The 20,232-nt window shown below is 34.0% G+C and overlaps 4 protein-coding genes, 3 long non-coding RNA genes and 1 other non-coding gene across 9 annotated transcripts; 4 read left to right on the top strand and 4 right to left on the bottom strand.

Annotated features, from left to right (window-relative positions):
- Positions 1-26: 26 nt before the first annotated feature.
- Positions 27-2,922, top strand: LOC124434226 (protein-cysteine N-palmitoyltransferase HHAT-like). Its single transcript, XM_046984110.1, has 10 exons — positions 27-289; positions 407-471; positions 557-667; positions 736-933; positions 1,018-1,245; positions 1,314-1,636; positions 1,735-1,770; positions 2,204-2,405; positions 2,474-2,615; positions 2,717-2,922. Exons 1-10 carry the CDS (start codon positions 151-153, stop codon positions 2,827-2,829), a joined length of 1,557 nt encoding a protein of 518 aa, XP_046840066.1. The 5' UTR covers positions 27-150; the 3' UTR covers positions 2,830-2,922.
- LOC124434245 (RNA-binding protein 25-like) lies at positions 2,672-10,276 on the bottom strand. The gene is given in 23 exon segments (XM_046984132.1): positions 2,672-3,252; positions 3,348-3,370; positions 3,373-3,394; positions 3,605-3,703; positions 3,950-4,186; positions 4,277-4,510; positions 4,908-5,003; positions 5,150-5,300; positions 5,606-5,679; positions 5,805-5,894; positions 6,259-6,421; positions 6,519-6,745; positions 7,924-8,007; positions 8,403-8,429; positions 8,539-8,616; positions 8,764-8,808; positions 8,880-8,948; positions 9,028-9,119; positions 9,195-9,252; positions 9,338-9,436; positions 9,503-9,580; positions 9,670-9,698; positions 9,977-10,276. Coding segments are annotated over 23 exon segments (2,304 nt in total). The 5' UTR covers positions 10,113-10,276; the 3' UTR covers positions 2,672-3,159.
- A 327-nt stretch (positions 10,277-10,603) lies between these two features.
- On the bottom strand, positions 10,604-11,854 carry LOC124442506 (enhancer of rudimentary homolog). The gene is made up of 4 exons (XM_046993018.1): positions 11,718-11,854; positions 11,322-11,406; positions 11,095-11,215; positions 10,604-11,007 (listed from the first exon to the last, which is right to left on the bottom strand). The coding sequence occupies exons 1-4, from the start codon at positions 11,718-11,720 to the stop codon at positions 10,911-10,913; spliced, it is 306 nt and encodes a 101-aa protein (XP_046848974.1). The 5' UTR covers positions 11,721-11,854; the 3' UTR covers positions 10,604-10,910.
- On the top strand, positions 11,586-12,031 carry LOC124442517. Its single transcript, XR_006947272.1, has 2 exons — positions 11,586-11,682; positions 11,817-12,031. It is a non-coding gene; the product is annotated as an uncharacterized LOC124442517 (long non-coding RNA).
- Positions 12,032-14,550: 2,519 nt separating this feature from the next.
- Positions 14,551-14,622, top strand: Trnaa-cgc. Its single transcript has one exon. It is a non-coding gene; the product is annotated as a tRNA-Ala (tRNA).
- Positions 14,623-15,559: 937 nt separating this feature from the next.
- On the top strand, positions 15,560-18,703 carry LOC124443569. 2 transcript variants are annotated; one of them, XR_006947678.1, is made up of 4 exons: positions 15,560-15,962; positions 16,069-16,186; positions 16,645-16,815; positions 17,061-18,703. It is a non-coding gene; the product is annotated as an uncharacterized LOC124443569 (long non-coding RNA). The 2 variants fall into 2 exon arrangements; XR_006947677.1 differs by having other exon boundaries at positions 15,678-15,962; positions 16,642-16,815.
- LOC124443577 lies at positions 16,351-17,063 on the bottom strand. Its single transcript, XR_006947679.1, has 2 exons — positions 16,835-17,063; positions 16,351-16,751 (listed from the first exon to the last, which is right to left on the bottom strand). It is a non-coding gene; the product is annotated as an uncharacterized LOC124443577 (long non-coding RNA).
- An 8-nt stretch (positions 18,704-18,711) lies between the features above and the next one.
- On the bottom strand, positions 18,712-20,131 carry LOC124443537. Its single transcript, XM_046993993.1, has 2 exons — positions 19,915-20,131; positions 18,712-19,731 (listed from the first exon to the last, which is right to left on the bottom strand). The coding sequence occupies exon 2, from the start codon at positions 19,708-19,710 to the stop codon at positions 18,919-18,921; it is 792 nt and encodes a 263-aa protein (XP_046849949.1). The 5' UTR covers positions 19,711-19,731; positions 19,915-20,131; the 3' UTR covers positions 18,712-18,918.
- Positions 20,132-20,232: the final 101 nt, after the last annotated feature.

Genomic DNA, 20,232 nt, shown 5'->3' with positions numbered 1-20,232 from the left:
TGGGTTTACAGTATGTAACGGTTTACTGCTAAATAACACAAATAAAAGACTTTAGTCATTTTATTCATTTACATAAATGAATTATGACTTTGTTTGGACAAGTTGTAATTAGATTCTACACTGACTTCGGAATTGGAAAAACCAAATGAAATGGAAAAACCAAATGAAATTGAAAAACCAAAAATTGGTGCAGTAGCAGAATTATCACTTCTGGAAAAGGTTATTTATTTCGCAATATATTTATATTTCTTCGCGATGGCTGTTTACCAAGTTTACATATTTCCACAAGGTAAACAGATCCTTAACATTGACGTATCAATTGTATTGAAACAAGTTTAGTACTAGATTTTCTCATTTGTAAAGCTATAAATTTATTTTTTAAATATACGTTTATTAACGTTACCAGAAAATCCAAAAGAGCTCTATTCGCCAGACTTCACTGATGGTTGGAAAATCTTGGGTAGAAAGAAGGCAAACACTTTCGTTAATTCTATTCACTAGTAGTATGCGTTAAGAAAAACAAGTTTTTGTTGATAATGTACATGTTTATGGATAGGATAACTCAGATTTTGAGTGGCAATATTGGAAAAGGCTGATGGTTCCTTTAATGATTGGGTTGTCACTCCATTCTGTTGGCAATCGTTTGGTGTCCTGGTTGTATCCACAGGTGTCCACAAATCATGCGGATCATCTCATACACAAATGAAACACTCAACACTATACTTTCCCTTGTAGTACAGAATGGCTTACTTTGCAATATTTCCATTTGGTTGTCTGACTTACAGTCTTGGTTGGAAACAAACAATGATTTTTCTGGGGCACAATGTGGTATACTTCATTGCATCAAAGACTAAATCAATTGTGATTTGTTGGTTGCTTTGTATTTCTTTGTTGATATCTTTTGTCTCATTCAACCAGTCAATAAAACTACAGGTAGTTTAAGTTTACTGGTGTTCTGAAATAGCTCAAAAACACTGTTCATGCAAACTGACCAGCATTTTCCTTCATCATTTGTAGTTTTACACTTTTAACAGAAATCGTTGGGAAGGTGATTTTGCTTTAATTACCTCCCTCATGTGTCAGCTAAAGGGAACAAGTTTTTGTTTGGACAGTTGTTATGCAGCAAAGAAAGAAAAATCTACAAACACCATAAAATATGGTTTTGTGGACTTAATTGGATACAATTTTTACCTACCCCTTTTCTGCAGTGGACCAGTAGTCAATTTTGATGACTTTTATATACAGGTTTGAAATTCTGAAATACTCATGTATATGATGAATGCATTATTTACAGAAGATTTCATCTTAAACAGGTCAGCAAACCACCTGCACCATTGTCAAAGAAAGTCTTGAAATCTTTTGCATGGGATGGTGTTCGATCAATATTTTGGCATTTTGTGGTTGAAATCAGTTCTCATTACCTTTATGTGTCATCACTAAGCAAGGATTTATATATCATAGAAAATTACTCGCTATTTTTCTCAAGTGGTCTTGTGTATCTTCAAGTATTATTTTTTTCTGTGAAGTATGTCATATTTTATCGAGTAGCAGGAATGTACTCAAGATTGGATGGCATCAATCCACCTGACATACCTATGTGTGTCTTAAATATTTATCTTTTTACGACTATGTGGAAGTGAGTAAAACACAATGCCAAATTGTCCACTATGAAATTCATACTTGCCAGGCTCAATAATGGAATCATCATCCATACATGTATGCTTTATTTCCTAGGACATTTGATAAAGGATTGCATAATTGGCTAATGAAGTGAGTACCTTATATAATTTATGGGATAATATCCTCTTACCTAACAAAAAACATAGATATATACACTCTAGCACAGGGGTGGGCAACATACAGCCTGCGGGCCAAGTTAGACCCCTGAAGGGATTTTGACTGGCCCGCTGACTGTATCCGACCATCGAATATTGAATATTATTCATGTAATAATCCGGCCCACCAATAACTTCATTCTCTTAAATCTGGCCCGCCGACTGGAGAGGTTGCCCACCCCTGCTCTAGCAGTTGTGATTTGTATTACCCCAGGCTAGTTTTTTTCCCTAAGCTATATGGCTAATATTTGAATGTTAGTAGCATTTATCCAGTTATTGGTGATCATTTGCTAGTGATAGAAAATGGGATAGTTTTTACCATATACTATTGAAGCATTTAACTTAGCACACATTTCTTTCTCCAATAGATACATTTATATTCCATTGGGAGGCTCTAAGAATGGCGCTTTCCGACAAATGCTAAGTTCAATAACAACATTTGGTTATGTGTATTATTGGCATGGTGCATACGTCCATTTTGTATATTGGTCATTAATTCAATGGTTTGGTGTGTTCTTAGAAGCAATGATGGGCAAATTAGAGAAAACCAAGACATTTCAATATATTGAGGTACATACGTGGATGTATTTTGGCTTATTGTGGATCATCATTTTGCTCATTAACAATTTGTGTCATAGCATAATATGTCATCACCTACAACCAGACGTCTTCATGCTTTGGCTGGCATGTGCTCACTAATTTCTGGAATACTTAGTAACAACATATTCCTTATTGGCATTCACCCCATACTAGCCTACCTCAAAGCTGTTTTTCTTAAAGGTAGATTTGACTGTATATAAAAGTGCATTTTAAAAAATTCCCTTCCACATCACATCTATAATTTACCATTATAATTTGAATTATCATTACTTGCTTTGCAGGTTCATCTTGGAACATATTCTGGTTTTTTGCTGTTGCATATTGTTTGGTTCAGGTTATAATGGAGGTTAAAATACGAACTAAACTCAAACCAAAGTTCACCAAAATTACATGACCTAAACGTTTCAAACAGTCTGTAATTAGTTCTTCTCTTTTACTTAGTATGAAATTTTGCTTAAATAACATATGGACATGAATTGATTGAAAACCATTTTTGTATGCTTAATTGCCAATTTCCACTTGAAAATTCTTCCACATGTGTCATTATATTTGCAAAACATTGACTTCAAGTTACTGTGATGTCCAATTGAAATGGATAGGCCATACCAGAGTACGTTTTCACAAAACATGATTCAAGGGTTGTTAAGGCAAACAAAAACGAGCAGATAAACAATAAAAGTGTGTGGCAACTTATATAGTCATGATTACAAAGATGTTGTCATTTCTACTTAACTAATCCAATTTTTTTTGCCTCTGTTTCATAAATAAGCAGTCTCCACATTTTCACAACAAACACTTCAGCTTCATCATCAAGAACCTAAAAACAAAAGACAAATGATGAATATTTATCAGCTGCAAAAGTTTTTTTGTCACATGCAGTAAGAGTTGTGCATTTAACAGCCCTCATCTTACCATTGAAACATCTTTAAGAATATTTTCGGTGGACTTCTTGCAAGGAGCTAAATAATAAGCAACAAATTACATTACTTGTACATAGTACATTAACATATTATATGTATAGCATCTTTCATTAATTATGAAGTTCTAGTTTTAATCAAAACACCACTATCAGAGGTATTTCTATCAAAGCATTAGAGAGGCTTTTAGTAATGATTATGGTATTGGAACTGGTGAAATATTAATGTTATTGATTCAAAAGTTTACAGTACTTTGGAACACATGAATTCGACAAGACTTGGCTCTTCTTCTCCAATATATTCAACAATCTTTTTATTTACCCAAGGACGAATTCGACGATCAATCAAACTCTAAATAGAAAGTGAAAAATTCATCTTTCTGTTTCTCATATGGTCTAGAATATTTACGACTTTGTTCCCATGATTAACTAAAGCTTCAATCCACCAAAATGTCTTGTGTGCTGTCCGTTAGGTGTAATAAATAACCAGTAAAAAATATCAGATGACAGGCAAGAAACTACATATCTTTACGCATTGAAAAAACAACGACAGTTAGAAAACCCATGAGTTATTTGGATAAGGTAAGGAACAGCGTACCTGGTCCACACATTCCCAATCAAGTGAATATGCAAAAAGTTCATTTTTTGCCGTTGGAATTCTTTCTATTAGAGTCTTTATACTTTTCTTTTTCTCTTCTGCACTCTTTGCTGTGGCGACTGCATTTTTTTCTTCTTCAGAATAATCTAGAGGGACAAGTTTACGCTTTGGCGCCAAGGCAGAAAGTGAATCCTCTTCATTGTTAAAGACTGCTTCCAGTTTTTTCCTGTCGGAGGCCTGTTAGTGAGAAAGTAGGGATAAGCGGGTAGATTAATAAGTTTTCTCGTACCATCATGGTCTTCCAGTGAACAGTACTAAAGAACATACTACTGGTCCTTTTGTTTTCATTTCAAGAACAAAAGTTTTCTTTTGTGAAGGAGTTTCGTTCGTTGCGTCCACTTCGCTTTCCTGTGTTTGATGTTGCAGTTGCATCGTTTTTTGTGGTTGTTGTATTTGTTGTTGTAAAGAATGTTGCTGAAGTTGTTGGTTGTTGACTGTGGAGAACGACTTTTGTGTGTCATGCTGTTTTACAGGTGAAGGACTCCGAGAAGATCTTTCCACCTAGCAAACAATTATAGAATAATTAACCATTTTTGAAAAACTGTATACTGAAAAGCAGTTACTGTATAACATTAAACCCGATACGGGAAGAGGAGTAGCCAGCATTCATGGAGAAGTTTATTCAAAGTGAAAAATTCAATGATTTATTGCTAAACCAGGGCATTGTATTGATGTATTCTTCCGGCTATGTCTGAACAGTCAGTCCCCCCCTGAAAAACTACCCGCGTTTACCATACATACGTGGGGAATAACTACCCCCCCGAAGAACTACCCATGTTTACCATACATACGTGGGGGGAACAACTGCAGTCTGCAAACAGTCACTATATTAAGGTCATTTTCATATTCTGTTTATTGCATATTTTTTGAAATATAGCCACATATAAACTATACTAACCACTGGAGCCACAGTTGGTTTAAAGGTCGCCTGTAGTGTCGGTCTTGTTGGCTCCGGTTCAGGCTCCGCTTCTGGTTCAGATTCTGAATCTTGCTGCTGTACAAGAAAAATAGTTGAAAAAAAAGGCAAATATATAGTAAAAATAAAGAAGAGAAACATAAATTCCACAGATACAAATCAGATTCTGAAAAGCGCCAGCGAAATTGTCTTCAATTAAAACAATCCGAACTATTGCCGCATACCATGGGTTCCTCTTGTGGTTCTACAGCCAATGCCTTATCCCCCAGTCTTTTTCTGATTTCTTCGATCTCTTCTAATTCGCGTTGTCTATCTTTATCGTCTGTTTCCATCTCTTGAAGACGAGACTGCAAACGTCGGTCAAATGAACTGCCTCTATAGACGAAACGTAAAATATTGTAAATTGAAACATTGGTAATAGAAAATATTCTTAAAACATATTTGTTTAAAGAAGTGACTGTATATGCCAAATGGAGATAATTGGGTTAGCTTGCAAAGAAAGTGATGTATAAAGTTATCATGTTACCGAATCATTTAACGATAACTGAAACCTTAGTAAACGATAATTGTTCATTATTGTAGAGCAGCAAGTTAACGACTACAGTAAAAAATACTCTTTGAAAACTGTCGTTATTATTTAAAAACAGCTGTCTTTCAGCTTTTTAAATGATTTTAAAAACCTGTAATATTTCGGATCATCTTGATCATCATCGTAATCTTCAAGAAACTCCAGTAAATGTTTCTTTTCTTTAGACTGTAAAATAAAAAATTATTAGTTTTTAATTAAACATATAAATATATCAAAGTGTCTTTAAGTTTTAATTCCGATAAGCAAATACAAACATCGTCCATACATAACAATTAAATTATCTTTCCTACTTGTTCGTTTTCAATTTCTCTTTCTTTCTCAATTTCGCGATCATATTCTCTTGCTTTTTTCCTTTCTCTAGCCTCCCAAGCTTTCAGACGCTTCAATTGGAAACAAGAAAGAAAAATGTCACACTTTCAATGTGTCAAGAGCCACTGAATATTTTATAGAAACATGTTGATTCAAAATACGTTATAAGGAACTATTCGGAACTATTTTTCAAAAATAAAGTCAACTTTCACAACATAAAGCCTGACTTTCACTAATTTTTACATAAAAATCTATGATTGCTGTCACCAATGAGATAAATGGAATTCTCGTTATAAAGATTAGAGTCCACCAAGATTAGGTTTGATTTTATAAATGTATATTTTATAAATACCATAAAAACTATATTGAGAATACATTCAACGTTAATTTATGTTGATCGCGTACAGTACAACAAATCCGTTATAAGCACCTTACCTCTAAATACGCTTGTGTTCGTTCCTTCTGCCGTCTTTCCCGTTTTCTTTTTTCATACGAATCATCCTCATCTATTTCTCTATCCCTAGCTGACCTTGAAGATCCTCTACCATCCCGGATATCGCGATCTCTTCTGTCGTCTCTTCGTTCAGGTTCCCTATCCCTATAGATACACGACAGATACGGAAGTAAAAGTACAGTCTTGAAAGAAAATGAAGGAAATCCCCAAGAAGAAAAGATACATGTTTAATTTTCACAACCTTTTATCACGATCTCGTCTCTCTCTGTCGCGTTCTCTATGCTCCCGATCTCGATCTCTATCTCTATCACGCTCCTTGCTTCGACTTCTACTGCGGTCATCAGAGCGATCTTTGCCTCGTTCTAAACTTCTACTTCGAGACTCAGTATCAGGACTGCGCGGCCGTGCTTTATCGCGCTCCTTTCCACGGTCCTCGTCTTTTTCATCCTTTTGCTGTTTTTGTGAGTCCTGTAAAATAAACAAACTAGATAAAAACATAGCATATTTGAGCAGAAAGAGAGAATTGGTTCATTGTTAAACATACAGTTGACGCTACATGAGATAGAAAAAGATATAAACAAGTAAACAATAAAGCAATTTTAAAAAGATAATATTATAGTTCAAAGCCTCAAACTCACTGCTCAAACAATAGAACAAGGAAGATTCGATGCTGTTTTTTGGGATTTGGGCCGGCTGTTCAAATATGAGATTACTCTAACGGTAATTTTGATGATATGTCGCTAAGTAAAAACAAAACAAATTATTGAATTGTGACCCTGAAAAACACCATTTCATCCTTGAAAGTTCCAAGTTTTTGTTTGTGCCGTGGTTAACACTGATTATTATATTCTTTGAGCAACCAACAAGAAAAAATTGATTTTATAAACTCAAACATACCTATTTGTAAGCTAGAAATTTAAAAACAAGACAACTACATGTTGTAAACAAGAAAGCCGTAAGTGAATGTATATATATCTAACACGATCTAGAGTGGTACACAATACTTTACTAGAACATACACAGAACAATTGCATTAAAAATATTGAAGAATACCTGACTCCACCTGAAAACAAATGCACAGATTGTTAGGCAAAAAAATACTACTTTTCTTAAAATCCCAACTTACATTACGATCAACTACATTCACAAAATTTTATACCACAATTTTCTTGGAAATAAAGACAACGAAGTATGGCTTTGTTTAGCTCTACAAGCATATATATTCTTGATGTGATTTTATTGCGACTTACCCTACCGTAGGTTCATGCCTAAGAACAAGAGGAATTATGACAAAACTGTAGCCACGTGTTTTCTCAAAATCTCGTCATCTCGACACTATTTTGTGGGCAATAATATAGTTAAGTAAGAGCCTCACCTAACACCCAAATGTACAATTCATTGGATTTATTTGTTTCTTAACTAAGTTATCTTGAGATGATATATAGTCATTCTATGTAGTTTTAAACTAGACTTTAGTATCTAAATATTATATTCACATGGATGGACAAAAATCTAATCAACTATTTAAGTATACAAAAAAGTTGTAAGGAAACATTTCAAAATATGGTTGTAAAGGTTAACAAAACGTTTATGGATTAATAAGGATAGTTTAGAACAATGCTGAGTAGAAGGTGAACCAAAATTACCTTGTATGTATCTCTAAAGGATCGAATCTCTTTTGATATCAAATGTTTTCTCTCCTTGTCCATTCCCAAACCTTCCAAGTTCTCCTAATGTTCAAAAATCATGATTTTCTTCAAACCAGGCTCTCTTTGTTTCAATAGCTGAAAATATTACTTAGACAAAGACTTAAGAAAAGAAATGTCAGTTTTGAAATGAAAAAATCCAAATATACATTCAAAACACGTGTATTTCAATTGTACTTCCCACCCCACGATGGTTTCAATAGGTGAAACAGAAATGAATTTATAAAAACAACAAACTACATTAATTAATTACTATTTAATTTCATATGTTTTTTTATTGCCTGAAAAGAAATGAATGGTAATAATGATCTGAAATTCACAAAGCACAAATAAAACTTGCAGGCTGACTTTGCCACTGCTATCAAATCATGAGTCAGTATAAGTAATCTCATGCTGTAACAGTTTTGTTTAAGCATTACCTCACTGCCACTATGTGTTTGCCTCCACTTTGAAACAGGAGCTGAAAAAAATATTTTCTTTTTACGAAAATTTCACGGGACTAGAAATGTGCGGCAAAGCTTCCTACAAAGTCAGTAAGCAAATTTGAATGCAAACCTTTGAATTTCCTGAAAGGACATCTGAGTTTTCATTTAACAATGCAGTAATGGCATTTTTCACTTCAACATCTTGACTCTAGAAGTTTAAATTTCATTAAACATTTAGCATAACAAGAAATTCTAATGTTTTAACATTAAATGTTTAACATTAATCTTTTAATGTTTTAACATTAAAATTTCTTGTTATGCTAAATGTTTAATGAAATATAAAAAATACACAGACCTTTGTAGCCTCATCTAGCTCATCATCATCCTGTTTGACTTCTTCCTGAAAGTAAATGAATAATGGAATAAAACTAGCACAGTATAACATAATAACCAAAGACTTTAATTTCTTACATTTTCTGTTCCTGCTTTTGTCTTTTTATATTCCTCAAGCATTTCTTTTGTCTTTTGGTCAACTTTTACCTGATATAAAAACCAAAACTCCAATTTTCTACATTTTCCTTCTCCAAACTCCAATTGGACAAATATTGTAAACGCATACCACTAAATTTTTCTCTCCAAATGACAAATCATGAAGCAAGCGAATGGCTCGAAGTCCAGTTTCAGGATCAACATACTCACAGAAGCCGAAAGCTGTAGAAAAGAATCTTGTTGTGAAATCTAACTAATATTCATAAGACATTGAAGTTTATTGACAAACAAACATACCTTGTAGTTTACCATCAGCCCCTTGAACCCGCTTCCAATTAATAACAATACCACATTTCTATAGCATTGAACAATAGGCACAAGCAACTTGACACTTGCAAAAACACAACAATTATGTAAATATGCAGATGTAGTCTACATACCATTAATAGTTGTCTAATGAGAGCATCGCTTGCATGTTCAGTTATGTTACCAACAAAAACTGTAACTGTTGGTGCTTTCCCATTGGGAGGTTTGAAATTCTTTATCAATAAAATGTGTTTTTACATTTCATCCAATTTGAACAAACAAACAACACAAATTCAAACCTGTTGAAAAGTCTTTTTATCATAATATTCACTTGCTTTTTTTGCATAATGTGGTTGAAGTCTGTTTTGGTTATTCTGCTGTTTTACATGAGAAAAAAAAACTCAAAAAAATGCATGAAAGTTCCTCGTCTTAATTATATGATTTGATAGTTGTTGCTATATCTTACAGCAGAGTTATTAGAAAATCCTGGACCACCTATATCAAAATAAACAAAATTATATACATGGGCTAACAATAAAGCATTAAACAAAATACTTTTCAATATTGCTTTGTGAGGGTTAAATATGAATGAGAAAAACTCTCCAAAAACGTTCAATAAAACTACTAAATTCAGGTTGATAGTGGAACAGGGATGAAGTCAAGCAATAATCTTCTTGATTATTTATAAAAGCCAAAAATAAAACAAAGCTGAATACCAACTTTCCATGAGATGTACTCAAAATTTTCCTACGTTCTTAAAATAGACCTTATACCTTGTTGGTTTTGAGATGACGGTGGAAAGCCAGTGAAGACAGGTGGTATTGGAGGTGGAGGAATAAAACCAGGCATCAGGTTCCCTTGCACAACAGGAGGGACCATATTCGGCTGTGGAGGGGCTTGAAACGACATTTTCTCAACAATATTACTTTAAAGTCGAACAAACGTGTTCAACTGTTCATCTTCATGTCTTTTGATGTTTCACAACCGGACTCGTGTTTCCATTTTGAAAATTCAAAATTGAAACTGTGCAAGTGCTTCATTTTCATTTCGTCTCCCAATGATCTTCCTGCATCCTGGGAAATAGAACCCAATCTACAGAAAAGAACCATGAAAACGGAAGTGGGACAAGATACAAGCTGTTTCAAGTTTTCAAGTTTAGAAAATAGAGTGAGAAATAGAAAATAAAACTCAAGAAACAAGTAACTTTTTTGATGGAAAACAGTGGCACTGGCAAAGGGGGGAGTGGGGGGGGGGGAAGTCACCCTCCAGTATTTTCTATAATAATGCTTTATATACACAACTTGAATATGTCCATTTAATGAAACTGAGCTTAATATATTTGTGACATTTTGGCGGTGTTTTGCCCCCACCCCCCAAAAAATTAAAATCTTGCCAGCATATAGCATACTCTCCAATGTTCCAAAATATTTATCTGGAAAAAATACATCAAATAACAAACTCTACATTTAACATTGCTATTTATAACACATTAAACACAAAGTAAAAAATAAAAAAAAACTCCCCCAAATGCATTATGTACATTTTACTTTCTTAAAGGGAGACCATCAAAATCATAAACATTTTGTACACAGTAAGTTTCATGCAAGTACTACTTTAATGAATAAACAAATTGTTTCTATTGTTATTACTATGATCAAACGTTTTTCCCACATAACACAACGAAATCTTCAATGCAATGACAGAAAATCAATTCTTTCCCGCCTGTTTCCTTAACATTGAATATATTTGTTCCTTCACCCATTCTTTATCATGTGGTTCATAATTTCCACTTTTTATGTCCAAACTACATGAACAAGAAATTACATGATTAGTAGTTCATTGCATTTAAAATTATTCATCAATACTAAAGATTTTCTTTTGAATTACTTACCAAAGACAAACAACGTCTTGCAATGAGTCAATAAAGTCAAACAGTTGACTTATGTCATAAGTAATGGAAGGACTGTCAGGATTGGATCTTTTTAAATGCTCTTCATAAATTTTACATACACCTGAATAATAGGCATAAGAAAAGTAGAAAATCATTATTATCCTCAAGGAAGAGAAAGTTTTGAGCCTTTTTCAATCCTCCTGAAACACAATCTAAAGAAAACTTACCTTCCATACAATCTTCAAGTTCTTCATAATCTGCATATGTCCGACTTTCTTGGCGATTAGGCTGAATCAATAAGATGGTATGTGGCTGAAACAAAACACGTAAAGAGATTATCAGATAAAACATTTTAAAATAGCTACACTCGCTTACAACAGGTGGTCAATGGTGGTGAAAACGAAACGAAAGAAATTTAGCTTCGAATTTTTGATGATACTTGCAAAAAAAATCCATATTACAATAAGAACATAAAAATAACGGTACAGCATTTCGTTTGTGAAGAAACACACAAGTTTTCAGTCTACACAGATTCAAATCAAGTTGTCGTATGAAAGAATAAATACGAAACTTTCGACGTTATTTCGGGTACTTAAATGGTTATTAAATTAAAAAACACTTACCATAATGATTATAAACTGAGACAACCACAAAGAATTCAATAGATTAAAGATGACCACTGGTAAATATTGAAAAAACGTTTGTATAAATTTTATCTTTAGAATGCGTTGATGGAGTCTAATTTTACAAATTGTTGATACATTGCTTTACATAAAGTATGGGAGATGTATAGTTCTTGACCGCGGAATTGAAAAAACGAAGGCTCACTTAATATAACTTAGTACTTGTATGTAAAATTGAATGTAATTTTATGAGTGTTGCAATTATTTATCGCAATGTATACTTTTCACAATAATATTGTTTGGAAAATGCTTTCTATGTGTCTCGGTTAGTTATCCAATAGAAGTTATTCTTCGTTTTGAAAATTGTTAACAGAAAGTCTGAAATGACTCCACTGTACTTCGTAACCATTCATAACCACTCATAACTCATCCTCATTGAGTTCTATAAGACCTGGAGGGGAAACGTCAACAAAATTACTATAAATTATCAGCGCGCGGCCGCGTGGTCAAAAACATGGCGGATTTTGGTTGTCAAAGTCAGCGGAAAGACGCGGGCTCATAAAATGAAATTTTTTTCGCCCACCCGGATTTGACAACCACAATTGCGATTATATAAAATATCAATGCCAAGCACAAGAACTTTTAGAAATTTTATCTTTAAAACATGCTGCAAACTTGTTTGCTATACGGATGCTGAAGTAATGCCAGAAAAGGAAACATTTCATGACACCGGTAAGCAACGTAAGATTGTTTACTATTTAAAGTGTTCAGTGTTTTGTTTTAAGTCAATACTTGAAGTGTGATGGTATATATTTTGTGAATGTTTTTACTCCTAAGTTATAATTTAAGCTATGTTTATCCAGTCTTATTTGTTCTTTACTTAATCGATTGCTAGACGAGGCAAAGCAACCAGTTCTTATCGAGATATGCATATCTTAAAACTCCTTGTTTCAACTGAGTTGAAATGGAGGATTTTTTCATGATATTTTTCTGAAAATATGAAGCAAATATTAAGGACAGAGCTGTATTGAAATCAAATGCAGTGCAGGATTAATTAATGAGCTCTTTGGTACATGTCGTACAATAAAAATTACCTGTATTAAACAGCTAGCCTGGACAATTTGACAGATTTGAACAAGCATGATGATGGTGTGTAAAGGTTTGCTTTATGCTAAAAGTTTATAAATGCCATCTGGTGTTTCTGTAAATGAATTGTTTGTTACACAGTGTAGTAAACAGGTTAGTACATCAAAATCAAGATAAAAACTACTTTGTTCAATAATGTACCAAATTTTGTTCCTACCTTGAAATATTTGCTCAAGAAAAGCTTATCATGACATGCATGAAACATTAAATACAGTACTGCATCATCTGACAAAATCCATACGTCTTTCAATTCCAGGTGATTAAAAATTCACATAAGATGCATTGGTTGCAATGAAGTTGAATGTGGAAGAAGCAAAAATTAATGGCAAAGAACTTTTTATGTCTTATGAAGAATTACGATATCATTTAAAAGAATAAGAGTAGCAATCTAGTAAAAGAAGCCACATCTGCCTTCAACATGAGACTTTTCCAATTATGTATAGTTACTTTGTACAAAATACTATTTTAGATAAACTTGATTTTAAGTCATTCACTTATTTTACCAAAAGACAAAAAGAAAATTCAATGGCATAATGTAAAATTCAAAAATTTGTCAAGTTGTTTGAACCTAGAAAAATTAGTATAAGTAACTGTAATTTGTAAGGAAACAAAAGAAAAGTAAGGTTAGCATTTTGAAAAATAAGTTCTTGACATACATTACACAAGGCCATAATATCATAAATAATGTCTGTATAATAACAATTATACAACCTGCTAAATATCTTCACCTACATTATAATTATCTTAACAGGTTTGCCTTCATGCAGCAATAAGAAAAGTGTTATGTCAGAGAAAACAATGCACTTTGATTTAAGAAATAGTATTTTAAATGGGAAATTAATGTAGTTCTGTTCAGTAGTAGATCCATGGTTGTCAATAACAATCCAATTTCTAATATCTTGGCTCAAAACAGAACCAGCAACATGATTAGAGAATTTCTGAATTTCGTTCTTTTGCTCTCCTAGTTCAAGATATTTTCCTCATAAGTTCTCAGTAGATTTATCAGAATATCATAATACTTTATAAGACACCCAGAATCAATCCTACCAAAAAAAACTCAAAAAAATTACATACCTACTTATAATATATTTCCAGTCGACTTAAGTCGTAGGGGTAAGCTAACTTTTTCTAACTCCTTTTTGGACATTTTAACTAAGATTTACCCATCTATTCAAGAAAGACAGTTCCACCAAGCTGTTTACAAATATTTAAAAACACAAGTATTGCGCATGGGATTATGCATTAAAGCTTAACGACACATTGACAGTGTAAAGAATGCCGTTTGATATTTATTTCTAATATAGCTAAAGCATTACTTGAAAACATATACGCTATTTTACAGTAGATTTACCTCATTTAAATGTGTGTGTCTATTTCACAAAAACCTGAAGCATTATTTTCAATATTTTATGCTTACGATATCGTGGTTGTTTTCGCTAGTTGTCATTAATACACACAGGAATAGACATCCGGATTCGGGAGGGAGCGAATGTTAAAAATTTTTCTCAAAGTGGAAGTTTTGACAACCAAAATCCGCCATTACCGCCATGTTTTTGACCACGAGGCCCAGGCCCCTTTGCCCCTCCAGGTCTTATAGAGCTCAATGCTCATCCTACGAAATAGAAAGAAAGCTAATACTGAAAAAAAAAATAAGTTTTTCAACTAACTAAGCGCTGAATAAATTGTCGGGGGTGTAGCTCAGTGGTAGAGCGTCCGCTTCGCATGCGGAAGGCCCCGGGTTCAATCCCCGGCACCTCCAGTTTTGCTTTTAACTACTATTTATAAATTTTCTTTCCGCCGCACTATGCCATTACGTTCGTATTCAGTCAAACTGAACCTTCAGTTAAATTTGAATTCTTCCTAATTTCTCTTTCTCGAACGCGAAGAAATTTGTATCTACTAGGAAGGAATATAACCTATGACGTAACTGGAATTTTCTAGTTGGGGGGTGGGTGTGGGAGGGGCCGATTGTCCAATTTGTCAGTAGCTGCCTTTATATCAGAACAAAAATGCAGAAGAAATATGAAGTTAATGTTTAAAAGTTCATGGGGTATGGGATTGTGTAAATTATAACACAGTCGTACTTAGAGACAAATAGAGAGATTTAGCGAACACGACGTCTTTTTTATCACGCCATTTTTACGCCATTTTCACGACCTCTTAGACGATACGTCGTGTTTGCTAAATCTCTCTAATATCTCAAAACTTGAGACTATATTTCAAAGGCAAAAGTGCGAAATTAAATTCGCAAAAAGATATGTATGAATAAGATAAAATGCACAAATGACAAAAGACAAAACGCCACACGTCGCAGGCTAACGGTAAAGCTGGTCTCATTTTCTATCTAGTATTATTTAAGGTGCACACTTCACATAGTGCAATATAAAGTAAAATATATTTTAGCAATGTAGACAGAGGAGGGAGGGTTGGGAGCCAGGCCATCCCTGGGAAAATTCTTGCCCCCCCCCTAAAATGTTATGTTTTACATACATTGTATGGTTTAAGCGAAAGTTAAGGCCCCCTTTCTTTTCTTTTTATGCATCGCTTCACAGAAAATCCTGGCTGCGCTGCAGATAAATTTCCGACAACAAGCCATACTTGTCCTATCGCCCCCCTCTATAGTTAGCCACTGAATATAATGACCGAAGTAAACGACCAAACTGTCGAAAAATGATTTCGGTAAAATACTTTGACTCATCTGCTCAGGCTTTTGGCACGACATGTTGACAAGTTGTCGTGACGTTTATGAATTACGCCAAAGGGGACAAAAGTATTGGATACAAGTGCTGCACACGTCACCGGGTCACGAAGTACTGATTATCGAATGAATTTATCGCTGCAAAAATTTGATGAGATTGTGACCAATTTTTCAATGAAAATACTACATGTCACATAGCATACTAATGTTAACATTTCTCGTGACTTTTAAATCACAGCATGAGCCATGAGATGGAAAAACATTGAAAAACATAAGTTACAAGAATTGTGTAATTGAGCAGTTCCATCCATGAATGCAGAGTCGAGATGTTAAGAATAAATTCAGAGTTTATATGTGGCGGCACAAAGCTTTGTAGCTATGGATGAATACATAATGAGCAGGTAACTATATTGAATTGACAACATTCAATGTAATATAGCCAATCACGAGTTGCGTTATTGTGACGTAACGAAGCCCTTCTGATGTTGATCTTTCAAAAAAAATTAGAATGGCGACGTAAAGTGCTAAAGAGCAGATGTTTTTTGGAAGACAATTTTCAAAGTTGTCAAGAACCTCGAATATTGTATCGTAATCTCAACTCGATGACTCGTATGTTTTGAATCACGTAAGTGCATATGTAGCAAAAATGTGTCGGGCAGATAAATCGATGAAACGAGACGAAACATCTCTCTATTGATCGAACCATTCTGACCTTAGGAAGTTTGTATGTTAATGTTAATTCATTAGATAGCAGTTTAGTGTCAGGGCAACTGCGAATATAGGCGCTAGTACATACGCATAATAATGAATTATTTCAACCAACAAGTGCATTACATAAAAAATTTCGGTTAAATGGGAGATATCGAAACGACGATTTACCTTTAAAGTAATTATCTAGAGATAGACAACTAACAACAAGTGGTAAATATGGATAGACATATCATATCGATTTGCTTGTTCCGTTCTCTTTACTTACAACAATATATCAATATTATGTGTTTAAACGAGTTAATACACATCCCAATCTACCATCCTATTATCCATTATTATATGCCAAAATGACGTTTGTCTTCTATTTAGAAGTGTGGCGAACAATTGCTTTTATGCCATGATCACAATCACAGCTAAGATAACTTATTCAAACTCTATTACATCAAATGGACGCTCAAACGATTGATGATTCTGCTTTCCTATATGAATGGAAGACTGCAGAAGAAGATTTGGAATTTTTAGACTATGCATACTGTTTTGAAGGTACATAGATTCCAATTACCTGCTATTCGGCTATAATTAATTCTTCCCTCCAAATTCATTGGCAGCCGTAAGTCGGTTTAAGCCATTTTTATCATTGATTTATTCCCGGGCATAAAATAAATTCCAGACAATTTTTGCATAAGTCATAATGCAATATGATTTATTAGCGGTAGCAATATACTTGCAGCAGGGGGTTGCCTTAATTAAAATGTATTTCTTATGTTTGTTTCACGCGTTTAACATAGTTGATGACCCAAACAATGCTTTAGCTTCAAAGCCCGTTCTATCGCAATGCCACGAAGAAGACGAGAAACAAAAGTTTTAACTCTATCTGCGCATAAACTTCAGCGTATTGAGGACCCGGAGAGCTGCCTACGTAAAACAGTCCTTATAGGAAATACGTTAAAACGTCTCAGAAGTCGCGATTTTTCATCAACTCGCGATTTTAGGCTTGTCGAAAGAGGCACAAAAGAAAAAGCAGCTGGTTGTTTCGCCAGCACGCTTCCCAGAAAAAGAGCACGCTTACATGTTACAGATATACTTAACTCGAACACAGAACGTGACTTGAAAAGCGATTATGATGATCTTCAGCAGTTATTAACAAGGCAAGATAAAACCAGTACAATGGAAATTACTTATTTGCAACCAAACTCCGTTAGCAACTGTGCAATGACGTCATGTCGTAGCCAGAAAAATGCAACGTTTGTAAGCTCGAGTGTAGACGAAACAAAACGTAATTGTGATCCGATTATATTTAATGTATTGGAATTTCCAAATGTTGTATGTGCTTTGGAGACATGACATCACAGATAACCGAACATTTTTAATAGGCAATGTCAAAGGTCCATTGCACATATCTGAGGCTTAAACGAAATTTTCATAACAATTGGATGCATAATTAGGGAAATATCAATTTGGGAATAAGTGTATATTACTGGCGGGTATTGGAGCCACTCGTTTTTGTAAAGATAAATGCTTGATCTTTGAGTACGTGCGTCAACATGCCTGGATTCACTATTTTACTGGTAATTGGTTGGAACTATTGAGATCAAATTTCGTCGATAGCCTATATTAAGCATTCTTCAGTGTGATTTGAGAGATGAAGTGAAGGGAAAGATATGCTGAGGATGGACAACAGGATGAACAAGTGGACGAAGGGGACTTTCATGGTACTCAATGGATCCATTTGTTTGTCCATATTGTGATTAACATAATTTCATCCTTGTTTTGATTTTTCCATCCTATATATTTCAATGTTGCGTTATCAATCGATAACATACACGATACCTACCTGTTCACAGGATCCTAAAGAAGATCCAACAAATCGACCATTATTTTAAAGTAAAAGAAGGCTATGTACAAAGAGGAAAGGCTACTACATAAAAAATATATCCTTAATTTGTCTAACTATCATCTGGTATTATCGCTCTGATAAAGGCACAGTTAACGTGATCTCTTATGATATGAGAGGGATAGTAAATGGATAATTGCTTATCAGCTAAGAAAATCACGGGTGATGGGCAGTTACATACTGGTCGATCTGGCTTCAATACTTCATCTCACGTGAACATCATGTGAACTATTTATTCAAATGCTTTGAGCATGAAATGGGCTATTTAACTGCAGGAAATTCGCTTTTTTGTGCTTGAGTATCTTCTTAAACGCCGTATTATGAAACTTAATGAAACTTATTTACGAAGAAAATAGATAGTGTTTTTTTTGACAATTGATTGTTGTTGTTGGACATAGGCAATAATGGTGTTGCTTTAACAAAGAAGCAAGTCTTGTCAATATGTAGATAATTTATTTGTAAATTATATTGCTCTTATATATCGGGATATTGTAGACGATTACATTCATTTAAATTATGGAAAGAAGCGATCACAAACAATGCCGTTCATTTGATCAATATATATTTTTTGATAACCATTATCAAATGTTTAATAAGTTAGCTAAATACAAATATCAAATAAATGCAAAACCCGACATCATATACCCAGAGATTAAAAACCGTATAAATAGAAAAGGAGAAGACACATTTACATGAAATGATATAGTCATACAGTTCGACAGAGAAGTCGCTTCTTCGTGGTGAAAACACAATCAAATACTAACTAACACTTGCATGATTTGGTCAAGATCATCTACCAAACTAGTTTCATTAGACTTTTCCAATTTCAAGTCATCGCAACATCGTTTATAGAAAGTAGTTGGTCTTATAGTATAAACTGGTTCAGAATCATCAATAGAAGGTATTTGAGGACCACATTCCGACCACGAATCAAAATCGTACAGTGAAATATCAACTTCTGAAAAATTTATTTCACATTCAGCTGTTGTAAGAATGTTCGAAGACGTCAAAACAGCAGCATCGTCAAATCTGTTCTTGAATTTCATTTCGGTAGATTTTGCTAGATCAATGAACGTATCGTCGCTTGGACACGATTTTACAATTGTTGTAGTATTATTAGAACACCTGTTTTTTGACGTTTCTGAATTGTTTTCTAAATTAAATTCCCCTTTCCATGAATCCAACGTTGGTTTAATGCTTTCCTCGTCTTTCTCTATCGAAATTTGAGTTCGTACCAGTGTAAATACAGTAGAATCAACTTGCCTCGTGTTTTCGTCGCTTGTTGTCTGCCGAGAACAATGGCGATAAGAATTTGAATGGTTCGGCGTTTTTGTTCGTCCGATTTCTATTTCGTATTCAAGTTTTCGAATAGTATTAACAATCATAACAGTCTTTCTTAAAGATGGTTCAAGATTTACTTTAGTATGAGCCTTAGCTAACTTTGAAACAGAAATATCGAGTAAAGTTTCTTTTGGTTGAGATCGGTCATTTTCTTCGAATTTCCGTTTAAAACTTCGTCGCGGTTTCTCGTTCAAATCTATCATTGAATCTTACCAAGAACCACTCTAAAATGCATTATAATTCGCATAAATATTGCAATACGAATTACTAAATAAAATACTGAGGGATTAGCGACAATACTACGCACAATCATCAACAAATATAAACTGTTTGGTAAACTAAACTCAAGCAACAAAATCCATTTGAAACTTTAAGCGCGATAATCTGAAAATTATATGTCAACTTACCAGTGTAATCGACGTCCGAATACGCTCTGGAACGAAACTATATGAGTTCCAAAACCTTTCAATACTTTTTAATAATTAGACAGTACTTCTGTTCTAGTAATTTGCGGGTATTAAGCATGAAATCAGAGCAAGTTTAATTCATTCCTATCTTCTTGTAATAAGGCCGCACTCCCCGCATAAAAGTTCAAATGTTGCAATGCTCAACAGTTAGCTTCCGTGACAGGTCACATGACAGAATATTTAATTAAGACATATGTATCAACAAAATGAATTAAAACGCAAGTCTTAACTATTGAACTACAATTGCATTATATTTTC

Source organism: Xenia sp. Carnegie-2017, unplaced genomic scaffold (genome assembly GCF_021976095.1).
Source record: "Xenia sp. Carnegie-2017 unplaced genomic scaffold, XeniaSp_v1 HiC_scaffold_1, whole genome shotgun sequence".
NCBI lineage: Eukaryota > Metazoa > Cnidaria > Anthozoa > Malacalcyonacea > Xeniidae > Xenia > Xenia sp. Carnegie-2017.
The sequence above is the reverse complement of the archived record's forward strand: the minus strand, read 5'-3'. Positions and strand labels throughout refer to the sequence as shown.